The sequence below is a fragment of the Salmo trutta genome, chromosome 1 (assembly GCF_901001165.1).
Source record: "Salmo trutta chromosome 1, fSalTru1.1, whole genome shotgun sequence".
NCBI classification, from domain to species: domain Eukaryota; kingdom Metazoa; phylum Chordata; class Actinopteri; order Salmoniformes; family Salmonidae; genus Salmo; species Salmo trutta.
The window spans coordinates 16,373,827-16,395,390 of NC_042957.1; the positions used below are offsets into that span (position 1 = coordinate 16,373,827).

The following is a 21,564-nucleotide window of genomic DNA, read 5'->3' on the forward strand; positions in this document are numbered from 1 at the left end:
GTTGGAGTGCTAACAGCCAGTCCATTAAAATACTGCAGGGGAATAGCCTTCTGTCTGACATATACCATGAGATGGAGGGAGAGAGAGATAGGGAAGATAGGGAGAGATAGAGGTAGAGAGTAGAGAGGGAGAGAGAGATAGGGAGGATAGGGAGGATAGAGGTAGAGAGTAGAGAGGGAGAGAGAGATAGGGAGGATAGGGAGGATAGGGAGAGATAGAGGTAGAGAGTAGAGAGGGAGAGAGAGATAGGGAGAGAGAGATAGGGAGGATAGGGAGAGATAGAGGTAGAGAGTAGAGAGGGAGAGAGAGATAGGAAGGATAGGGAGGATAGAGGTAGAGAGTAGAGAGGGAGAGAGAGATAGGGAGGATAGGGAGGATAGGGAGAGATAGTGGTAAAGAGTAGAGAGGGAGAGAGAGATAGGGAGGATAGGGAGAGATAGAGGTAGAGAGTAGAGAGGGAGAGAGAGATAGGGAGGATAGGGAGAGATAGAGGTAGAGAGTAGAGAGGGAGAGAGAGATAGGGAGGATAGGGAGAGATAGAGGTAGAGAGTAGAGAGGGAGAGAGAGATAGGGAGGATAGGGAGAGATAGAGGTAGAGAGTAGAGAGGGAGAGAGAGATAGGGAGGATAGGGAGAGATAGAGGTAGAGAGTAGAGAGGGAGAGAGAGAGAGAGAGAGAGAGAGAGAGAGAGAGAGAAAGAGATAGGGAGGATAGCGAGAGAGAGGGAGAGAGAGAGAGAGAGAGAGAGAGAGAGAGAGGAGAGAGAGAGAGAGAAAGAGATAGGGAGGATAGCGAGAGAGGAGAGAGCGAGAGAGGGAGAGAGAGATAGGGAGGATAGGGAGAGAGAGGTAGAGAGTAGAGAGGGAGAGAGAGAAAGAGATAGGGAGGATAGTGAGTGAGAGAGAGAGAGAGAGAGAGAGAGAGAGAGAGAGGATAGCGAGAGAGAGGGAAAGAGAGAGGGAAAGAGAGAGGGAGAGAGGATAGGGAGAGAGAGAGAAAGAGATAGGGAGGATAGGGAGAGAGGGAAAGAGATAGGGAGGACAGAGAGAGAGAGAGAGAGGGAAAGAGATAGGGAGGACAGAGAGAGAGAGAGAGAGGGAAAGAGATAGGGAGGACAGAGAGAGAGAGAGAGAGGGAAAGAGATAGGGAGGACAGAGAGAGAGAGAGAGAGATGAAGTGAGTCAGTACACAGGAGAGACAGCGGGGGGAGAGTAAGAAGAGAGAGGGAAGAGTATAGAGAGGGTGAGAGTGTAAGGGCCAGGGAAGTGATCGGGAGGGATGGAAGTGTGTGTGTGTGTGTGCGTGTGTGTGTCCTCGCAGCTGTCTTTAAGCTGATCTCTGGTCAGGTTCAACGGCGCTCTCCAAGGTCAGAGCTTTGGAATTGGGCAGGAGTAACAGCTGCAGCAGCCAATCAGATCCATCGCTTCTGTCGCCAGTCAAACCCCTGCCACAGCTGATTTTTCAAGAGCTCTCATATGGGGGAGGGGCAACGTCAGGTTTAGAGCAGACCTTTTGCTTGTGCTGTTAAATCCACATACAGAAACCTTCATTCTTATCTGCTTCATTCATTCTCCCACCACTATATTAATGACCTGGTTCTACACTCACTGGAACCCAGAGGGTTCTCCTATGGGGACAGCAGAAGAACCCTTTTGGAACCTTTTTTTCTAAGAGTATAGGAGTGTGTAGCAAGATGAGCCCATGTGACTATGTGGAGATAGTCATCACACGAATCCAAGATGGCGTAGCAGTCAGACGTCTTTGTCTTTGTCCTGTCGTGTCCCTTGTATATATCTTTTTACATCTTTTTCTTCGCATATCTTTTTAAAATATTTTCCTAACCCTCAACTTCTAAATACTCTCCTGCAACCCGCCTCACCCAATGTGGCGTGGATCTGTTTTTTCTAAAGTATTTCTATTTACTTCGGATCTGGAATCCCTCAACTGAAGCTAGCCAGCTAACTAGCTACCAGCTATCAGTCAGCAAACCACTGCTAGCGGTCATCAGCTAACCTTTAGCTCGGAAAGCTCTCGCCAGTTCGTACAACGTGACTCAAACCAGAACATAACGGACCTATTATTATTTTTTCTTTTTCTTCCCCATATCCCCGGATTCCTACTGCAAACTCTGAACATTTTAATCTGGTTCTTCGCAACTAGCTAACCGCAATCCCGGATGACTACTCCTGGTTAGCGTTTCCATCCCGGAGCAAGCACCAATTAGCCTGAAGCTAGCCCGGTCAGGGCTCCTGTGCTACCACCGAAGCCCACTCCTGGGCTACAATATCCGGACCCCTTCTACTGCCGGTACGGGGCACGGAACCCCGCCGATTCTCTACGACTGGAATATCGACATAATCTGCCTGAGAATTCCAACAGGTCCCTCAGGCGCGACGTCCGCTGAAGGCCCATTCTGCTAACCGCGGCCTACTAGCTACCTAGAGCTACTTGGAACCCTACTAATCCACAACTGGTCTATCGACGTCACCGCACGAAGAGGCAAAAACAGACTTACCCCCATCGCGACGTCCCCCAAAGGCTAACTTGCTAGCCCCGGTCTGTTAACTGCTAGCTTGCTTGCCCCGGTCTGCTAACTGCTAGCTTGCCTGCCCCGGTCTGCTAACGGCTAGCCACGGTCTGCCAACTGCTTGCTTGCTAACCCGGTCTGCTAACTGCTAGCTTGCCAGCCCCGGTCTGCTAACTGCTAGCTTGTTTAGCCCCGGCCTATTAACTGTTAGCTTGTTAGCATCGGCCTGCTAACTGTCTGAATCGCCGTGTCCCCAGTCAGCCCAACCACTCACTGGACCCATATGTTCACTTGGCTACGCATGCCTCTCTCTAATATCAATATGCCTCGTCCATTACTGTCCTGGTTAGTGATTACTGTCTTATTTCACTGTAGAGCCTCTAGCCCTGCTCAATATGCCTTAACCAACCATGTTGTTCCACCTCCTACATATGCGATGACATCACCTGGTTTAAACGTCTCTAGAGACTATATCTCTCTCATCATTACTCAATGCCAAGGTTTACCAATGTACTCACATCCTACCTTACCTTTGTCTGTACACTATGCCTTGAATATATGCTATCGTGCCCAGAAACCTGCTCCTTTTACTCTCTGTTCCGAACGTGCTAGACGGCCAGTTCATATAGCCTTTAGCCATACCCTTATCCTACTCCTCCTCTGTTCCTCTGGTGATGTGGAGGTTAATCCAGGTCCTGCAGTGCCTAGCTCCACTCCCACTCCCCAGGTGCTCTCATTTGTTGACTTCTGTAACCGTAAAAGCCTTGGTTTCATGCATGTCAGAAGCCTACTCCCTAAGTTTGTTTTACTCACTGCTTTAGCCCTCTGCCAACCCAGGATGTCTTAGCTGTGTCTGAATCCTGGCTTAGGAAAACCACCAAAACCCTGAAATCTCCATCGCTAACTATAACATTTTCCGCCAAGATAGAACTGCCAAAGGGGGCGGTGTTGCAATCTACTGCAAAGATAGCCTGCAGAGTTCTGTATTACTATCCAAGTCTGTACTTCTAAAAATGAATCTTTCCAGAAACAAGTCTCTCACTGTTGCCGCTTGCTGTAGACCCCCCTCTGCCCTCAGCTGTGCCCTCGATACCATATGTGAATTGATTGCCCCCATCTATCTTCTGAGCTCGTGCTACTAGGTGACCTAAACTGGGACATGCTTAACACCCCGGCCATCCTACAATCTAAGCTTGATGCCCTCAATCTCACACAAATGATCAATGAACCTACCAGGTACAACCCCAAATCCGTACCCTCAAATCCGTACCCATGACACCCTCATAGATGTCATCCTAACTAACTCGCCCTCCAAATACACCTCTGCTGTTTTAAATCAAGATCTCAGCGATCACTGCCTCATTGCCTGCATCCGTAATGGGTCTGCGACCAAACGACCACCCCTCATCACTGTCAAACGCTCCCTAAAAAACTTCTGCGAGCAGGCCTTTCTAATCGACCTGGCCGGGGTGTCCTGGAATGACATTGACCTGATCCCGTCAGTAGATGATGCCTGGCTATTCTTTAAAAGTGCCTTCCTCACCATCTTAAATAAGCATGCCCCACTCAAAAAATGTAGAACCAGAAACAGATATAGCCCTTGGTTCACTCCAGACCTGTCTGCCCTTGACCAGCACAAAAACATCCTATGGAGTTCTGCATTAGCATCGAATAGCCCCCATGATATGCAACTTTTCAGGCAAGTTAGGAACAAATATAAACAGGCAGTTAGAAAAGCTAAGGCTAGCTTTTTCAAACAAAAATTTGCATCCTGTAGTACACACTCAAAAAAGTTATGGGACACTGTAAAGTCCATTGAGAATAAGAGCACCTCCTCCCAGCTGCCCACTGCTCTGAGGTTAGGAAACACTGTTAACACCGATAAATCCACTATAATTGAGAATTTCTCTACGGCTGGCCATGCTTTCCACCTGGCTACCCCTACCCCGGTCGACTGCCCGGCACCCTCCACAGCAACCCGCCAAAGCCCCCACCATTTCTCCTTCACCTAAATAGATAGCTAATTTTAGAAAGAGAGGGTCCAGATTGTCTAGCCCAGCTGATTTGTATGGGTCCAGATTTTGCAGCTCTTTCAGAACATCAACTAGCTGATGTTCTGAAAGAGCTGCAAAATCTGGACCCATACAAATCAGCTGGGCTAGACAATCTGGACCCTCTCTTTCTAAAATTATCTGCCAAAATTGTTGTAACCCCTATTACTAGCCTGTTCAACCTCTCTTTCGTATCGTCTGAGATTCCCAAAGATTGGAAAGCTGCCGCGGTCATCCCCCTCTTCAAAGGGGGTGACACTCTAGACCCAAACTGCTACAGACCTATATCTATCCTACCCTGTCTTTCTAAAGTCTTCGAAAGCCAAGTTAACATACAGATTACCGACCATTTCGAATCCCACCGTACCTTCTCTGCTATGCAATCTGGTTTCAAAGCTGGTCATGGGTGCACCTCAGCCACGCTCAAGGTCCTAAACGACATCATAACCGCCATCGATAAGAGACATTACTGTGCAGCCATATTCATCGACCTGGCCAAGGCTTTCGATTCTGTCAATCACCACATTCTTATCGGCAGACTCGACAGCCTTGGTTTCTCAAATGATTGCCTCGCCTGGTTTACCAACTACTTCTCTGATAGAGTTCAGTGTGTCAAATCGGAGGGCCTGTTGTCCGGACGTCTGGCAGTCTCTATGGGAGTGCCACAGGTTTCAATTCTTGGGCCGACTCTCTTCTCTGTATACATCAATGATGTTGCTCTTGCTGCTGGTGATTCTCTGATCCACCTCTACGCAGACGACACCATTCTGTATACTTCTGGCCCTTCTTTGTACACTGTGTTAACTAACCTCCAGACGAGCTTCAATGCCATACAACTCTCCTTCCGTGGCCTCCAACTGCTCTTAAATGCAAGTAAAATTAAATGCATGCTATTCAATCGATCACTGCCTGCACCTGCTCGCCTGCCCAGCATCACTACTCTGGACGGCTCTGACTTAGAATACGTGGACAACTACAAATACCTGGTGTCTGGTTAGACTGTAAACTCTCCTTCCAGACTCACATTAAGCATCTCCAATCCAAAATTAAATCTAGAATCGGCTTCCTATATCGCAACAAAGCATCCTTCACTCATGCTGCCAAACATACCCTCGTAAAACTGACCATCCTACCGATCCTCGACTTTGGTGATGTCATCTATAAAATAGCCTCCAACACTCTACTCAACAAATTGGATGCAGTCTATCACAGTGCCATCCGTTTTGTCACTAAAGCCCCATACACTACCCACCAATGCGACCTGTACGCGCTCGTTGGTTGGCCCTCGCGTCATACTCGTCGCCAAACCCACTGGCTACAGGTCATCTACAAGTCTCTGCTAGGTAAAGCCCCGCCTTATCTCAGCTCACTGGTCACCATAGCAGCACCCACTCGTAGCACGTGCTCCAGCAGGTATATCTCACTGGTCACCCCCATAGCCAATTCCTCCTTTGGCCGCCTTTCCTTCCAGTTCTCTGCTGCCAATGACTGGAACGAACTGCAAAAATCACTGAAGCTGGAGACTCATATCTCCCTCACTAGCTTTAAGCACCAGCTGTCAGAGCAGCTCACAGATCACTTCACCTGTACATAGCCCATCTGTAAACAACCCATCTATCTACCTACCTCATCCCCATACTGTATTTATTTATTTATCTTGCTCCTTTGCACCCCAGTATCTCTACTTGCACATTCATCTTCTGCACATCTACCATTCCAGTGTTTAATTGCTATATTGTAATTACTTCGCCACCATGACCTATTTATTGCCTTAACTTACCTCATTTGCACTCACTGTATATAGACTTTTTGTTTTCTTTTGTTCCACTGTATTATTGACTGTATGTTTTGTTTATTCCATGTGTAACTCTGTGTTGTTGTATGTGTCGAACTGCTTTGCTTTATCTTGGCCTGGTCGCAGTTGCAAATGAGAACTTGTTCTCAACTAGCCTACCTGGTTAAATAAAGGTGAAATAAAATTTAAAAAACACACACACACACAAACACACACACCCACACATATAGACCATCACTGCTGTGAATGGCTCACACACACTGCATTAATCACTCTGTCACTGTCAGTCACATTGCTAATCAAGACGCAGTCATCACAGGCGCAGAATTACGGACGCACATATACACAGTTGGAGAAATTCATCATTAAATGATAGCCTCACTTTACAGAAGACAAAAGAAAGTGTACAAAGTCTACACTTAGAAAAAACAGTTCCAAAATGGTTCCGCAGCTGTCCTCATAGGATAACCCTTTTAGGTTCCAGGTAAAACCATTTTTGGATTCCATGTAGAACCCTCTGTGGAAAGGGTTATTTTTGTTGTTGTTGTACTTTAACCCATTTTTCTCCCCAATTGGTAGTTACAGTCTTGTCACATCACCGTAACTCCCCTACAAACTCAGTAGAGGTGAAGGTCGAGAGCCATGCGTCCTACGAAACACAACCCTGCAAAGCCTCACTGCTTGCTTAAAGTGGAAGCCAGCCGCACCAATGTGTCAGAGGAAACACCATCCAGCTGGCGACTGAGGTCAGCTTGCAGGCACCCGGTTGCCACAAAGATTCACTAGATAGGACAAGGAAGTGCCGGCTGGCCAAACCCTTCCCTAACCCGGACGACGCTGGGCCAATTGTGTGCAGCCTCATGGATCTCCCAGGCACAGCCAGCTGTGACACAGCCTGGGATTGAACCCGGGTCTGTAGTGACACCTCAAGCACTGCGATGCCCTAAACCGCTGCGCCACTAGGGAGGCTGTGGAAAGAGTTCTACATTGAACCCAAAAAGGTTCTACCTGGAACCAAAAGGGGTTCTTCAAAGGGTCTCCTATGGGGACGGCCAGGGAAACCCTTTAAGGTTCTACATAGCACCATTTCTTTCTAAGAGTGTACAAAGTGTTTGTTATCAAGGCTGTTCAATTAAAGCTACTACTGTCTCAAAGTACTATACAATGACAACGAATGGACAGAGTGTGGGAAAGGAGGAGAATGGCAGCCTTACCCATAATCGTCCAACGAGTACATGGCCTTGGAGAGAAAGAGGAGAGGAGAGATGCAAAGAGGGAGGAGAGGATAGAGAGGAAGAAAAGGGGTATGAATCTGACAACTGTCAAGCAGGAGGCCCATGCCGCTCCTCGCACCCCTGACACATACAGAGAGTGAGAGAGATAGAGAGATCGAGAGAGAGAGAAAGAGAGACAGAGAGAGAGAGACAGAGAGAGACAGAGAGAGAGAGAGAGAGAGAGAGACAGACAGACAGAGAGAGAGACAAAGAGAGAGAGGAAGTGAAGGAGGGAGTCCAGAGATCTATGACGTCCCCTGTCTTCTTGGGTAACTCAGACAAGCTCATCCGCTCAGGGGATTGAATGGCAGTGGCACACATACAAACTGAAACACACACACACACTCTCTCTCTCTCTGACACATAGGCATACAGTAGAGGCTGAATCACACCAGCTGATCTTTTTAATTACCACACACTGCAGGGAGCTGGCAGAGGGGAGGTAGGAAAAGTGTGTGTGTGTGTTTTTGGTTTTACCATCCTTTTGGAAACCAGAAGTCCTCACAAGGAAGGATAGTAAAACAAGGAAAATTTGCACAAGTGGGGACATTTTGCTGGTCCCCACAAGGAAAAAGGCTCATTCAAATCAGCTATTTGGTTAACCTGTTAGCAGTCGTATGGCTTAGGGGTAGAAGCTGTACATTAATACAGCTGAAGTCGGAAGTTTACATACACTTAGGTTGGAGTCATGAAAACTAATTTTTCAACCACTCCACACATTTATTGTTAACAAACTATAGTTTTGGCAGGTCGGTTAGGACATCTACTTTGTGCATGACACAAGTCATTTTTCCAACAATTGTTTACAGACAGATTATTTCACTTACAATTCACTGTATCACAATTCCAGTGGGTCAGAAGTTTACATACACTAACTTGACTGTGCCTATATAAACAGCTTGGAAAATTGCAGAAAATTATGCAATGGCTTTAGAAGCTTCTGATAGGCTAATTGACATCATTTGAGTCAATTGGAGGAGTACCTGTGGATGTATTTCAAGGCCTACCTTCAAACTCAGTGCCTCTTTGCTTGACATCATGGAAAAATCAAAAGAAATCAGCCAAGACCTCAGAAAAGAAATTGTAGACCTCCACAAGTCTGGTTCATCCTTGGGAGCAATTTCCAAATGCCTGAAGGTACCTCTGTACATCTGTACAAACAATAGTACGCAAGTATAAACACCATGGGACCACGCAGCCGTCATACCGTTCAGGAAGGAGACGCGTTCTGTCTCCTAGAGATGAACGTACTTTGGTGCGAAAAGTGCAAACCAATCCCAGAACAACAGCAAAGGACCTTGTGAAGATGCTGGAGGAAACAGGTACAAAAGTATCTATATCCACAGTAAAACGAGTCCTATACCGACATAACCGAGTCCTATACCGACATAACCTGAAAGGCCGCTCAGCAAGGAAGAAGCCACTGCCCCAAAACCGCCATAAAAAAGCCAGATTACGGTTTGCAACTGCATATGGGGACAAAGATCGTACTTTTTGGAGAAATGTCCTCTGGTCTGATGAAACAAAAATAGAACTGTTTGGCCATAATGACCATCGTTATGTTTGGAGGAAAAAGGGGGAGGCTTGCAAGCCGAAGAACACCATCCCAACCGTGAAGCACAGGGGTGGCTGCATCATGTTGTGGGGGTGCTTTGCTGCAGGAGGGACTGCTGCACTTTACAAAATAGATGGCATCATGAGGAAAGAAAATTATGTGGATATATTGCAGCAACATCTCAAGACATCAGTCAGAAAGTTAAAGCTTGGTCGCAAATGGGTCTTCCAAATAGACAATGACCTCAAGCATACTTCCAAAGTTGTGGCAAAATGGCTTAAGGACAACAAAGTCAAGGTATTGGACTGGCCATCACAAAGCCCTGACCTCAACCCTATAGAAAATTTGTGGGCAGAACTGAAAAAGCGTGTGCAAGCAAGGAGGCCTACAAACCTGACTCAGTTCCACCAGCTCTGTCAGGAGGAATGGGCCAAAATTCACCCAACTTATTGTGGGAAGCTTGTGGAAGGCTACCCGAAACGTTTGACCCAAGTTAAACAATTTAAAGGCAATGCTACCAAATACTAATTGAGTGTACGTAAACTTCTGACCCACTGGGAATGTGATGAAAGAAATAAAAGCTGAAATAAATCATTCTCTCTACTATTATTCTGACATTTCACATTCTTAAAGTAAAGTGGTGATCCTAACTGACCTAAGACAGGGAATTTTCACTAGGATTAAATGTCAGGAATTGTGAAAAACTGAGTTTAAATGTATTTGGCTAAGGTGTATGTAAACTTCCGACTTCAACTGTACATGCATTAACAGAACCAAATAACAAGGATTAACGACCGGTATTACAAACGGTAGGCTACCACATGGGCAATCATTAAAGTGCATTGTGGGCCGACACTGTATAGCCTAGGCTACTATTCTACTTTTTTTGCCAGGTTGGAGGTGATTGGAGCATTGTCCATTTCACCCAACGTGGAGACGTGAGCATCTAGCGCATTATAGGCCTCAGAAATAGAACAACCTTGTCGACCGCTGTTGAATAATTAATGAATAGTCAGACACATCCAACTCTTTTTATAAGACTGATTGATTTATTTACTAGCAAGCAATGAAAATGTGCATTGTATAAAAGAAAGTCCACAGAAACAATTGTTTTTACTGAAGTGCCATAGTGCTATACACACCGTGCATCTAGCATTTAGCATCTAGTGTCTAGCATCTAGCACCTAGCATCTAGCACCTAGCATCTAGCACCTAGCATCTAGCACCTAGCACCTAACACCTAGCATCTAGCACCTAGCACCTAGCATCTAGCACCTAGCATCTAGCACCTAGCATCTAGCACCTAGCATCTAGCACCTAGCATTTAGCACCTAGCGGAGTAGCTGCTGTAGCATCAAAGGGCAGTTGGAAAGAAGAGGAGACGTGAACACTTTAATAGACAAACTATGTTAGCAAAAACAATTGCTTATAATCATTAGTAAACACTCCCTCTATTAGGTAAAGTTTATCCACATGAAAATAAAGTTAATAAAAATAAAATAAATGATAAATGAATGTAGGCCTATGGTTTTATTTTATTTTCATGACTGTCTTCATCCTTCATAACCATCAGTTACGTGGTTATTCACAGCCCAAGTGCTCAGCCCTCCATTTCCTGTATTCCACAATCAGTTTCTTTGTCTCGCTGACGTTGAGGGAGAGGTTGTTGTCTTGGCACCACACTGCCAGATCACTATGGTGTTGAACGCTAAACTGTAGTCAATGAACAGCACTCTCAGCTAGGTGTTCCTCTTGTCCAGGTGGGAGAGGGCAGTGTGGAGTGCAATAAAGATTACGTCATCTGTGGCTTAGGGGTTAGGTTTAGGGTTACAATTAGGGTTAGGGGCTAAGGTTAGGGGGGAAGTTAAGTTTAGGGTTAGGGTTGGATTAAGGGATAGGGTTAGGGGTTAAGGAAAATAGAATTTTAAATGGGAATCAATTGTTTGGTTCCCACAAGGATAGTAAAACAAACATGTGTGTGTGTGTGTGTGCGTGTGTGTGTGCGTCTGCGCACATCTGTATGTGTGTGTGTGTGTGTGTGTAAGAGAAAGAGAGAGAGATCGGGGGCGTAGAGTAAAGGAGGGCACATTTTTTAAAATCTTATTCAAAAAGACTTGATTACCTCTGACTCTCTTTGTGGATTATTCTGACACACTGCAGCAGCCTAGCCACACTGCCTTAACGGCTCTGCATGGTCAATCTGACACCTGCAGCGGCCTAGCCACACTGCCTTAACGGCTCTGCATGGTCAATCTGACACCTGCAGCGGCCTAGCCACACTGCCTTAACGGCTCTGCATGGTCAATCTGACACCTGCAGCGGCCTAGCCACACTGCCTTAACGGCTCTGCATGGTCAATCTGACACCTGCAGTGGCCGTACAGCATTTACTGTGATGCAGCCTCCGCAGAAGTCAGAGCAAACATACTTTTTGCGCTTCTCGGAGCTGAGCAGAGCTGTTGTGAAGGAAGTTGTCAAGGAAGTGAGTTTGTATTTATACCGGACCTCCCACGGCCACCTACCGTCAACCAATCATGTCAATGCGGAGTGCTACAGCGATGTGGTACGGCGCTCAATTTAGCCTCCGCAAGCCTCGATAGGCTCCGCAATTGCATCATACCGTCCTTAAGCAGCCTCCCATTTTCAGAGCGCGCATAAATGAGCATTTAGGAAAACAGTCATTTATGATGCTTGATGATGATGCACTACAGCTCTCCTTCCTTACTCTCTGTTCTACATTATCACAGCATTACATAACTTACTTCACCAATTTACAACCAATGTTATCTACAGCTTCCATTTCATTATGCAACCAATGATATCTACAGCTTCCATTTCATTATGCAACCAATGATATCTACAGCTTCCATTTCATTATGCAACCAATGTGTGAGTACTTACAAAGTGGAGAATAACTAGGAGAAAAAAGTACATTACATATTTACAAAATAATAAACAGGACGAAAAGCAACATAAACTGACCAGAGCACTGACCGAACCCAGACTTGAAATTCAGGCATAGCTGATAGCAATCAATGTGCTAAACCATGCCTTTTGTTACACATTTCAATGTTCAATTTATCAATGATCTTCCCCCTGGGACAAACAACACAGTTAAAAACATTGCGCTCTCAAACGTACCCGTTTGCAGTCACAATCTCCTACCGGCAAAGTGATGAACACCTCTACAATTACAAGGAAAAACAAAGCACGCCTTTACATTTAAATTACCTGAAGCGATGATTCTTAAACAGGATTACTTTGTAGTTGTATAGAGTAACAAATGTTTGCCACCAAAATCAAATTCATTCTGTGCGACCACAGAAACTCTCATACATTCATTTTTCGTTTCACGTGTTCAACCATCAAACTATCGGAGAAAAATGCTGCAAACATCAAAATGTCTTCTAAAAAAACAGTTTTACTGCATGAATTCGAAAGATACAAATTCCACAGCTTGGAAGTGTACTGTATCTCTCAGCCGTGCCTCTGCCTCATTTCTAGGAGTTAGGATTTTCCAACAATTAACTATAGTTTACTTCAGAGCACACAGCTGTGGGACTACAAAGCACTCACCTGTGCCAGTTCAAAGTGCACAGTGAATGGATTCCACCTGGAACCAAGCCTTACAGTAAACCTCAAAGGACCAAGAAGATCCATATAATTCAGCCGCAGGGGTTGAATTACAGGGGTGCTCAGGCTAGGGGTAAAGGCTTGAAAGGTAGCATCATGGTACTCTCATAAGCAAAGGATATTCCAGAAGCAGTGAATATAAGCCTAGGTCCAGCCCCGTAGTTTCAGGGTATCCTCAAACAAAGATATTGGCACGTATTCCCATCTCTCTACTGTCTGCTGTACTCTCTGTGGTGCATCGAGTAGTGAGGGGGCTGCCATGGAACTGGAATGAGTCACTTGAATTATACTTGGTAGTCACCCCTAGCTCAGCTGAAACAAGCACACACATATCGCCATCCACCAGCACACATATGGATCACACACACACACACACACACACACCATACACACACACACACACGCACACACCATACACACACACACACACACGCACACACAAACACCATACACACACACACACACACACATACACACACACACACCATACACACACACACACACACACACACACCATACACACACACACACACACACGCACACACACCATACACACACACACACACACACATACCATACACACACACACATACACACACACACACACCATTAACCACACACTCCAATACACATCAACCCAAACCATTAAGCTTCGTGCTAGATCGATGGCCCGCATGCTTTCAGTGCTAAATTACATTTCAGAATTCTCTCACAGGGAGGTTTAAGTGCATCAGTTATATATATATATAAATCAACTACAGCTGGATAGAAGTGTTAGGCTTTTAATTGGACCTGCTGGAGACAGAGAAATGACTTAAACCTGTCTTTTTCATAGTATACATACTAACACCAACACTACCTAAAGTCTGTCTCTTCTATACTCCCTCCAATACTTCCCAGCAGTAATGAGTGAGTCTATTCTCACGTTAGTCTGTGGTTAATGGTTGGCTTACTCGTTAAAGGGTTTAACTCACCAGTGTGACAACAGCAGATTCATTCGAGACGACACTGCTGCTGTCTGATCACAGTCACAATAAAGACTATCAATTAGAGGTCGACCCATTATTCACAATGGCCGATTAATTAGGGCCGATTTCAAGTTTTCATAACAATCGGCAATCGGCATTTTTGGACACCGATTGTGGCCGATTACATTGCACTCCACGAGGAGCCTGCATGGCAGGCTGACTACCTGTTACGCGAGTGCAGCAAGAAGCCAAGGTAAGTTGCTAGCTAGCATTAAACTTATCTTATAAAAAACAATCAATCTTAACATAATCACTAGTTAACTACACATGGTTGATGATATAACTAGTTTATCTAACGTGTCCTGCGTTGCATATAATCGATGCGGTGCCTGTTAATTTATCATTGAATCACAGCCTACATCGACAAACGGGTGATGATTTAACAAGCACATTCACGAAAAAACACTGTCGTTGCATCAATGTACCTAACCAAAAACATCAATGCCTTTCTTTAAAATCAATACACAAGTATATATATTTAAACCTGCATATTTAGTTAATATTGCCTGCTAACATGAATTTCTTATAACTAGGGAAATTGTGTCACTTCTCTTGCGTTCCATGCAAGCAGAGTCAGGGTATATGCAGCAGTTTGGGCCGCCTGGCTCGTTGCGAACTGTGTGAAGACCATTTATTCCTAACAAAGACCGTAATTAATTTGCCAAAATTGTACATAATTATGACATAACATTGAAGGTTATACAATGTAACAGCAATATTTAGACTTAGGGATGCCACCCGTTAGATAAAATACGGAACGGTTCCGTATTTCACTGAAAGAATAAACGTTTTGTTTGAGATGATAGTTTCCGGATTTGACCATATTAATGACCTAAGGCTCGTATTTCTGTGTGTTATTATGTTATAATTAAGAGTATGATTTGATATTTGATAGAGCAGTCTGACTGAGCGGTGGTAGGCAGCAGCAGGCTCGTAAGCGTTCATTCAAACAGCACTTTCCTGCATTTGCCAGCAGCTCTTCGCTGTGCTTCAAGCATTGAGCTGTTTATGACTTCAAGCCTATCAACTCCCAAGATTAGGCTGGTGTAACCGATGTGAAAGGTCTAGCTATGTAGCGGGGTGCGCGCTAATAGCGTTTCAATCGGTGACGTCACTCGCTCTGAGACTTGGAGTAGTTGTTCCCCTTGCTCTGCATGGGTAACGCTACTTCGAGGGTGGCTGTTGTCGATGTGTTCCTGGTTCGAGCCCAGGTAGGGGCGAGGAGAGGGACGGAAGCTATACTGTTACACTGGCAATACTAAAGTGCCTATAAAAACATCCAATAGTCAAAGGTATATGAAATACAAATCGTATAGAGAGAAATAGTCCTATAATTCCTATAATTCCTACAACCTAAAACTTCTTACCTGGGAATATTGAAGACTCATGTTAAAAGGAACCATCAGCTTTCATATGTTCTCATGTTCTGAGCAAGGAACTTAAACGTTAGCTTTTTTACATGGCACATATTGCACTTTTACTTTCTTCTCCAACACTTTGTTTTTGCATTATTTAAACCAAATTGAACATGTTTCATTATTTATTTGAGGCTAAATTGATTTTATTGATGTATTATATTAAGTTAAAATAAAAGTGTTAATTCAATACTGTTGTAATTGTCATTATTACAAATAAATGAATAAATCGGCCGATAAATCGGCAGTGGTTTGTTTGTTTTTGGCCCTCCAATAATCGGTATTGGCGTTGAAAAATCATAATCGGTCAACCTCTACTATCAATCAGCAATTAACAGGAGACAGTAATAACATCACAGAGAGCGAGAGACAGAGAGAGAGAGCAAGAGAGATAGAGCGAGACAGAGAGGGAGAGGGGCCTCTATATTCATAGCAATAAGAGAATACTATGTAATACATCGTCTCTATCTTGTGACTTTGAAGTGCTAAAGAAATGCAAAGAAAAGAAAGTTAACTTGAAACATGAATTGGAACACAAAAAAACGTACACAAACACACCATGACAAGCCAACAGGCTGAAACCGTGAGTGCACACACGTCAACAGGCAAAACTATGCCCACCACATACCCACACACACATCCAGAGAGAGCCACCTTCTCCAACACGTTCACATCTCACCTTAATACACATAATATTACTACTCTAACTGATAACCTGCTAATAGACTTAACATGTAATAATATGCCTCAATCTGGTCTCAGAGCATTTCATATTATTCTGTACGTAAATCCAATAAAGTTTATTTAGTATGAAATGTTACGATTGGTGTGGTAATATAAGACAGGTGTTTGATATAGGCAAAAAGGAAATGAAGGTGGTTGGTCGGGGTGGATGGGTAGACATATAACGCGAATATCTAGCAACCCAAAGGTTGCGAGTTCGAATCTCATTACGGAAAACTTTTGCATTTGAACTAATTAGCAACTTTTCAACTACTTACTACTTTTTAGCTACTTTGCAACTACTTAGCATGTTAGCTAACCCTAACCTTAACCCTTTTAGCTAACCCTTCACCTAACCCTAACCTTAACCCTTTAACCTAACTCCTAAACTTAACCCTAACTTTAACCCTAACCCCTAATCCTAATCCCTAGCCTAGCTAACATTAGCCAGCTAGCATACATTAGCCACCTAGTTAGAATTTGTAACATATCATACGTTTTGCAAAATCGGAACATATACATTTTGCAAAGTCGCAACATATAATATAAATTGTAATTCGTAACATATCTTACGAAATGGGTGATGGACATCCACAAATTAATACATACCATACGAAATGTAACATATACTAAATGGAGTGTCTCGGATTTATGTACTGAATAATACGAAATTCTCTGAGACCAGGTTGCATGACTGGGGCACAGACTTAAATATTATCATGTCTTATTTTAATATAATCCCCCTCACCCCCCTCACCTCACCCTTTGGGAAGTTTAATTCAGATAAGTAATTTATTAGTTACATTTAAGCAAAACCCCATACACTTGGGGTTAGTCTGATTAAATAGGAAACTCTATTAGTGATGTGAAATTCACCATGAACGTGACTGAATGCAGGTCAGTGTGTGTGAACCAACAGTGAGAAAAGCTTTTAGTCCAGTATACTGTAGGTTAACTCTGAATGGAAACAGTGGCTGCATTCCAAATGGAACCCAATTCCCTATGTAGTGCACTTTATAGGGAATAGGATGGTATTGGGACGCAACCAGTGAGGTTCTGAGTCTGTAACCTTGACTAATGTATGTTTGACCTGTAGAGATTACTTCATCTGGTTAGAATCAATGGCCATTATGTCACTGTTAGAGAGACCAACAATCACTTACTGCGAATACACACTCACACCCCAAAACACCCATACACATTACTACAGATGAATAATGGTTGAACCACAGTCAATGTTGCCACCTACTGTACAGCTCTATAACAGTGTAGGCTACATGGGTTTACATCCCCAGCCAGACATATATGACGCTCACAGACATATAACCATTGAAGTCAGTCAGTTTGGTAGGGTCAGCTTGGGTTAGCTCATGGCACAGTAAGCATACAAAAACAGCTGATGAAAAGTGTCTTAGGTAGGGTATACGCTATGCTCAATGCCAGGGTGGCAGGGAAGGGGAGAGGGTAAAGGAGAGACAGGGTGCATGGGAGAAAGGGGAGGAGATGGGGATGAGGGATCAGTGTGATAATGGAGGTGGAAAGAGTAGGCTGGAGGCCTAGGTGAAAGAAGGGGAGACAGAAGGAGAGGTGAGGAGGGGACAGGGAATACCGCCCTGTGGGCATAGATAGAGGGCACTGTCTGACTGTGGGCATTCTTGGCACACTCCCACTCTGACCTTGGGAGATACAGCCTAGACACACGCACGCACACGCACGCACACGCACACACACACACACACAGAAAGAGAGAGATTGGCTGCCCAAACACTGCCAACAACAATTCGCCTCTACCTGGGGTTCCTCAGCCTGCAGCAGACCTGTGCCAAAGGCTGGCAGTCACCACAGAGCGACAGTAAAACCTTGGCGGATTGGCCACGATTCAGTGTTACACTACAGTAAGGCCAGTTCTGATTGGGTTGGTGATCTGATTTGCAGGAAGAACTGTCCCTTTTGGTTAGGGTGGCTGTGTTTGATGTGAGATTTGAGATTTGATAGAGCAACTGAGTTCTGGGTATGGCTTAGTGAGATAATACTGGAACTAGCTCAGTGAGATAATACTGGAACTGGCTCAGTGAGATAATACTGGAACTGGCTCAGTGAGATAATACTGGAACTGGCTTAGTGAGATAATACTGGAACTGGCTTAGTGAGATAATACTGGAACTAGCTCAGAGAGATAATACTGGAACTAGCTCAGTGAGATAATACTGGAACTGGCTTTGTGAGATAATACTGGAACTGGCTTAGTGAGATAATACTGGAACTGGCTCAGTGAGATAATACTGGAACTAGCTTAGTGAGATAATACTGGAACTAGCTCAGTGAGATAATACTGGAACTGGCTTAGTGAGATAATACTGGAACTGGCTTAGTGAGATAATACTGGAACTAGCTTAGTGAGATAATACTGGAACTGGCTCAGTGAGATAATACTGGAACTGGCTTAGTGAGATAATACTGGAACTGGCTTAGTGAGATAATACTGGAACTGGCTCAGTGAGATAATACTGGAACTAGCTTAGTGAGATAATACTGGAACTAGCTCAGAGAGATAATACTGGAACTAGCTCAGAGAGATAATACTGGAACTAGCTCAGAGAGATAATACTGGAACTGGCTCAGTGAAATAATATTGGAACTGGCTCAGTGAGATAATACTGGAACTGGCTCAGTGAGATAATACTGGAACTAGCTCAGTGAGATAATACTGGAACTAGCTCAGAGAGATAATACTGGAACTAGCTCAGTGAGATAATACTGGAACTAGCTTAGTGAGATAATACTGGAACTAGCTCAGAGAGATAATACTGGAACTAGCTCAGTGAGATAATACTGGAACTGGCTTTGTGAGATAATACTGGAACTGGCTTAGTGAGATAATACTGGAACTGGCTCAGTGAGATAATACTGGAACTAGCTTAGTGAGATAATACTGGAACTAGCTCAGTGAGATAATACTGGAACTGGCTTAGTGAGATAATACTGGAACTGGCTTAGTGAGATAATACTGGAACTGGCTCAGTGAGATAATACTGGAACTAGCTTAGTGAGATAATACTGGAACTAGCTCAGAGAGATAATACTGGAACTAGCTCAGAGAGATAATACTGGAACTAGCTCAGAGAGATAATACTGGAACTAGCTCAGTGAGATAATACTGGAACTGGCTTAGTGAGATAATACTGGAACTGGCTTAATGAGATAATACTGGAACTGGCTCAGTGAGATAATACTGGAACTGGCTCAGTGAGATAATACTGGAACTGGCTCAGTGAAATAATATGGGAACTGGCTCAGTGAGATAATACTGGAACTGGCTCAGTGAGATAATACTGGAACTGGCTCAGTGAGATAATACTGGAACTGGCTCAGTGAGATAATACTGGAACTGGCTCAGTGAGATAATACTGGAACTGGCTCAGTGAGATAATACTGGAACTGGCTCAGTGAGATAATACTGGAACTACACCTGCATTGCTTCTACACCTGCATGGCTTGCTGTTTGGAGTTTTAGGCTGGGTTTCTGTACAGCACTTTGAGATATCAGCTGATGTAAGAAGGGCTATATAAATACATTTGATTTGATTTGAACTGGCTCAGTGAGATAATACTGGAACTGGCTCAGTGAGATAATACTGGAACTGGCTCAGTGAGATAATACTGGAACTGGCTCAGTGAAATAATACTGGAACTGGCTCAGTGAGATAATACTGGAACTGGCTCAGTGAGATAATACTGGAACTACACCTGCATTGCTTCTACACCTGCATGGCTTGCTGTTTGGGGTTTTAGGCTGGGTTTCTGTACAGCACTTTGAGATATCAGCTGATGTAAGAAGGGCTATATAAATACATTTGATTTGATTTGAACTGGCTCAGTGAGAAAGTACTGGAACTGGCTCAGTGAGATAATACTGGAACTGGCTCAGTGAGAAAGTACTGGAACTAGCTCAGTGAGAAAGTACTGGAACTAGCTCAGTGAGAAAGTACTGGAACTAGCTCAGTGAGAAAGTACTGGAACTAGCTCAGTGAGAAAGTACTGGAACATGGTAAATGCTTTTGAACCAGTAGGAGCTGCTGGTCACAAAACAGAGACCACAATCAGCACAAGACACAGAGGGGAAAGCATTCCCTCTATTGGAGGTAAACACTGATCACAGACCAGTTGACCTGGGTCTGTGTGTCTTGTGTGTGTGTTCACCTGAGCATGTTGCAGGATCTGATGGCCTGATAAAATTACATTTGTTGGTTGTTTTTGGTGATGAGAAATCCTATGAGTTAATGTTGTGATCAGACAACTGTGTACCCTACAATCCAAAAAGGCCCATAGAATCAAAATCATAGAATCAAAATTCCAATTCCATGGCATTCTGGAACCATTTATAACACAGAATAGAATTAGAATGGATTCAATTATATTTCTATGTTAGAGCCACCACTTATAACCATGTTACACATGACGCACGTGTAGTCTGGTTTCTATGACAACAGATCCATCTGCAGACTACTCCCTCGGTGTTGGTGACACATCAGAGATTGTATGGGAGCACGAGCAAGAGCTGGGTTGAGACGTTTGCTGCTTTTGTGTTTTATCAACGCTTTCTCTCCTGTGTCTATGGCCATGCTCGTTGCTTTTTGACACTGAAGCGGATTCCTTTTCCCCTATTCACATGGAGAATTCACAGCCCCACCTCATAGGCTCAAATAAAGGTAGAGTCGCCGGTCATCCTAAAAAACAAAATTTGACTATAATAAAAGCCTGGCTTTAAGAGCGGCATATTTGCTAAGTGCGTCCTCGACAGCACGAATAAAATGTTATACTATGAATTTGATATTTTCGGTTTATCCGACTCTATCCCTTACAATCCCATCAAATCCGTCCTCGGATCTGATCCAGCCTTGCAGTAGCAGCAGCGGCAGTCTGTGTGTGGTTCATTGTGCATTAATAACGCGGACGGCCAGAGCATGCTTTGCTTACCTCATCTTCTTCTCTCCACCGTAATGATAAATGACGAATGACCTGTATTCAATATGTCACCCTTTCTGGACGATTCTCTCAGTCCAGAATATAGTCGATGTAAATATTATAATATGTATTATGTAGCTATAGCCTAGGCTACGCCAATGCTACGAATCCTGCCGGCGATATGCAGAGCAAGGCAGGTGCTAGAAAGGCGACAGGGTGGGGTAAATGCCACAAAACGATGCCACAGTTTTAGTCTCTTTTAAAGTGAATCTCTAACCGGTCCCTCTCGAGGTCCTGCCGGTGTTTTCGGTGCCATTTCAGAACGCTACGGAGAACTGTCCTGGCGAGACACCGGTCTGTGCAGCTGACAGCGGCTTCTGGGGTGCCATCTTCCCTTCGTCCAGCACACGGAGAGTGGACGCGCGGGGGGGAGGGAGGGATATAGAGAGGGGGGGGGGGCAGTCACCGTGGCTTAGTTCGCTGAAGGTCTACAGCTGCTGTAGCTACTGTACGCTAAGTCTATACCACCCTTCTGTTTCCTCTCCAAACCAATGATATTCAATGGTCGTCGGGTTCTAACTCAGGTTTCTTTTTTGAAG

General features: G+C 44.3%; 1 protein-coding gene across 3 annotated transcripts in view; it reads right to left on the reverse strand.

Moving 5' to 3' along the window:
• Positions 1 to 21,359, reverse strand: part of LOC115171829 (ena/VASP-like protein) — a 134,037-nt gene extending 112,678 nt beyond the window's left edge. For all 3 annotated transcript variants that reach the window (XM_029729195.1, XM_029729105.1, XM_029729034.1), the window contains exon 1: positions 20,978 to 21,359. In XM_029729195.1, coding sequence (XP_029585055.1) covers positions 20,978 to 20,982 — 5 coding nt within the window. In that variant the 5' untranslated portion in view covers positions 20,983 to 21,359. The remainder of the gene's footprint in view (positions 1 to 20,977) is intronic.
• Between the last annotated feature and the right edge of the window lie 205 nt (positions 21,360 to 21,564).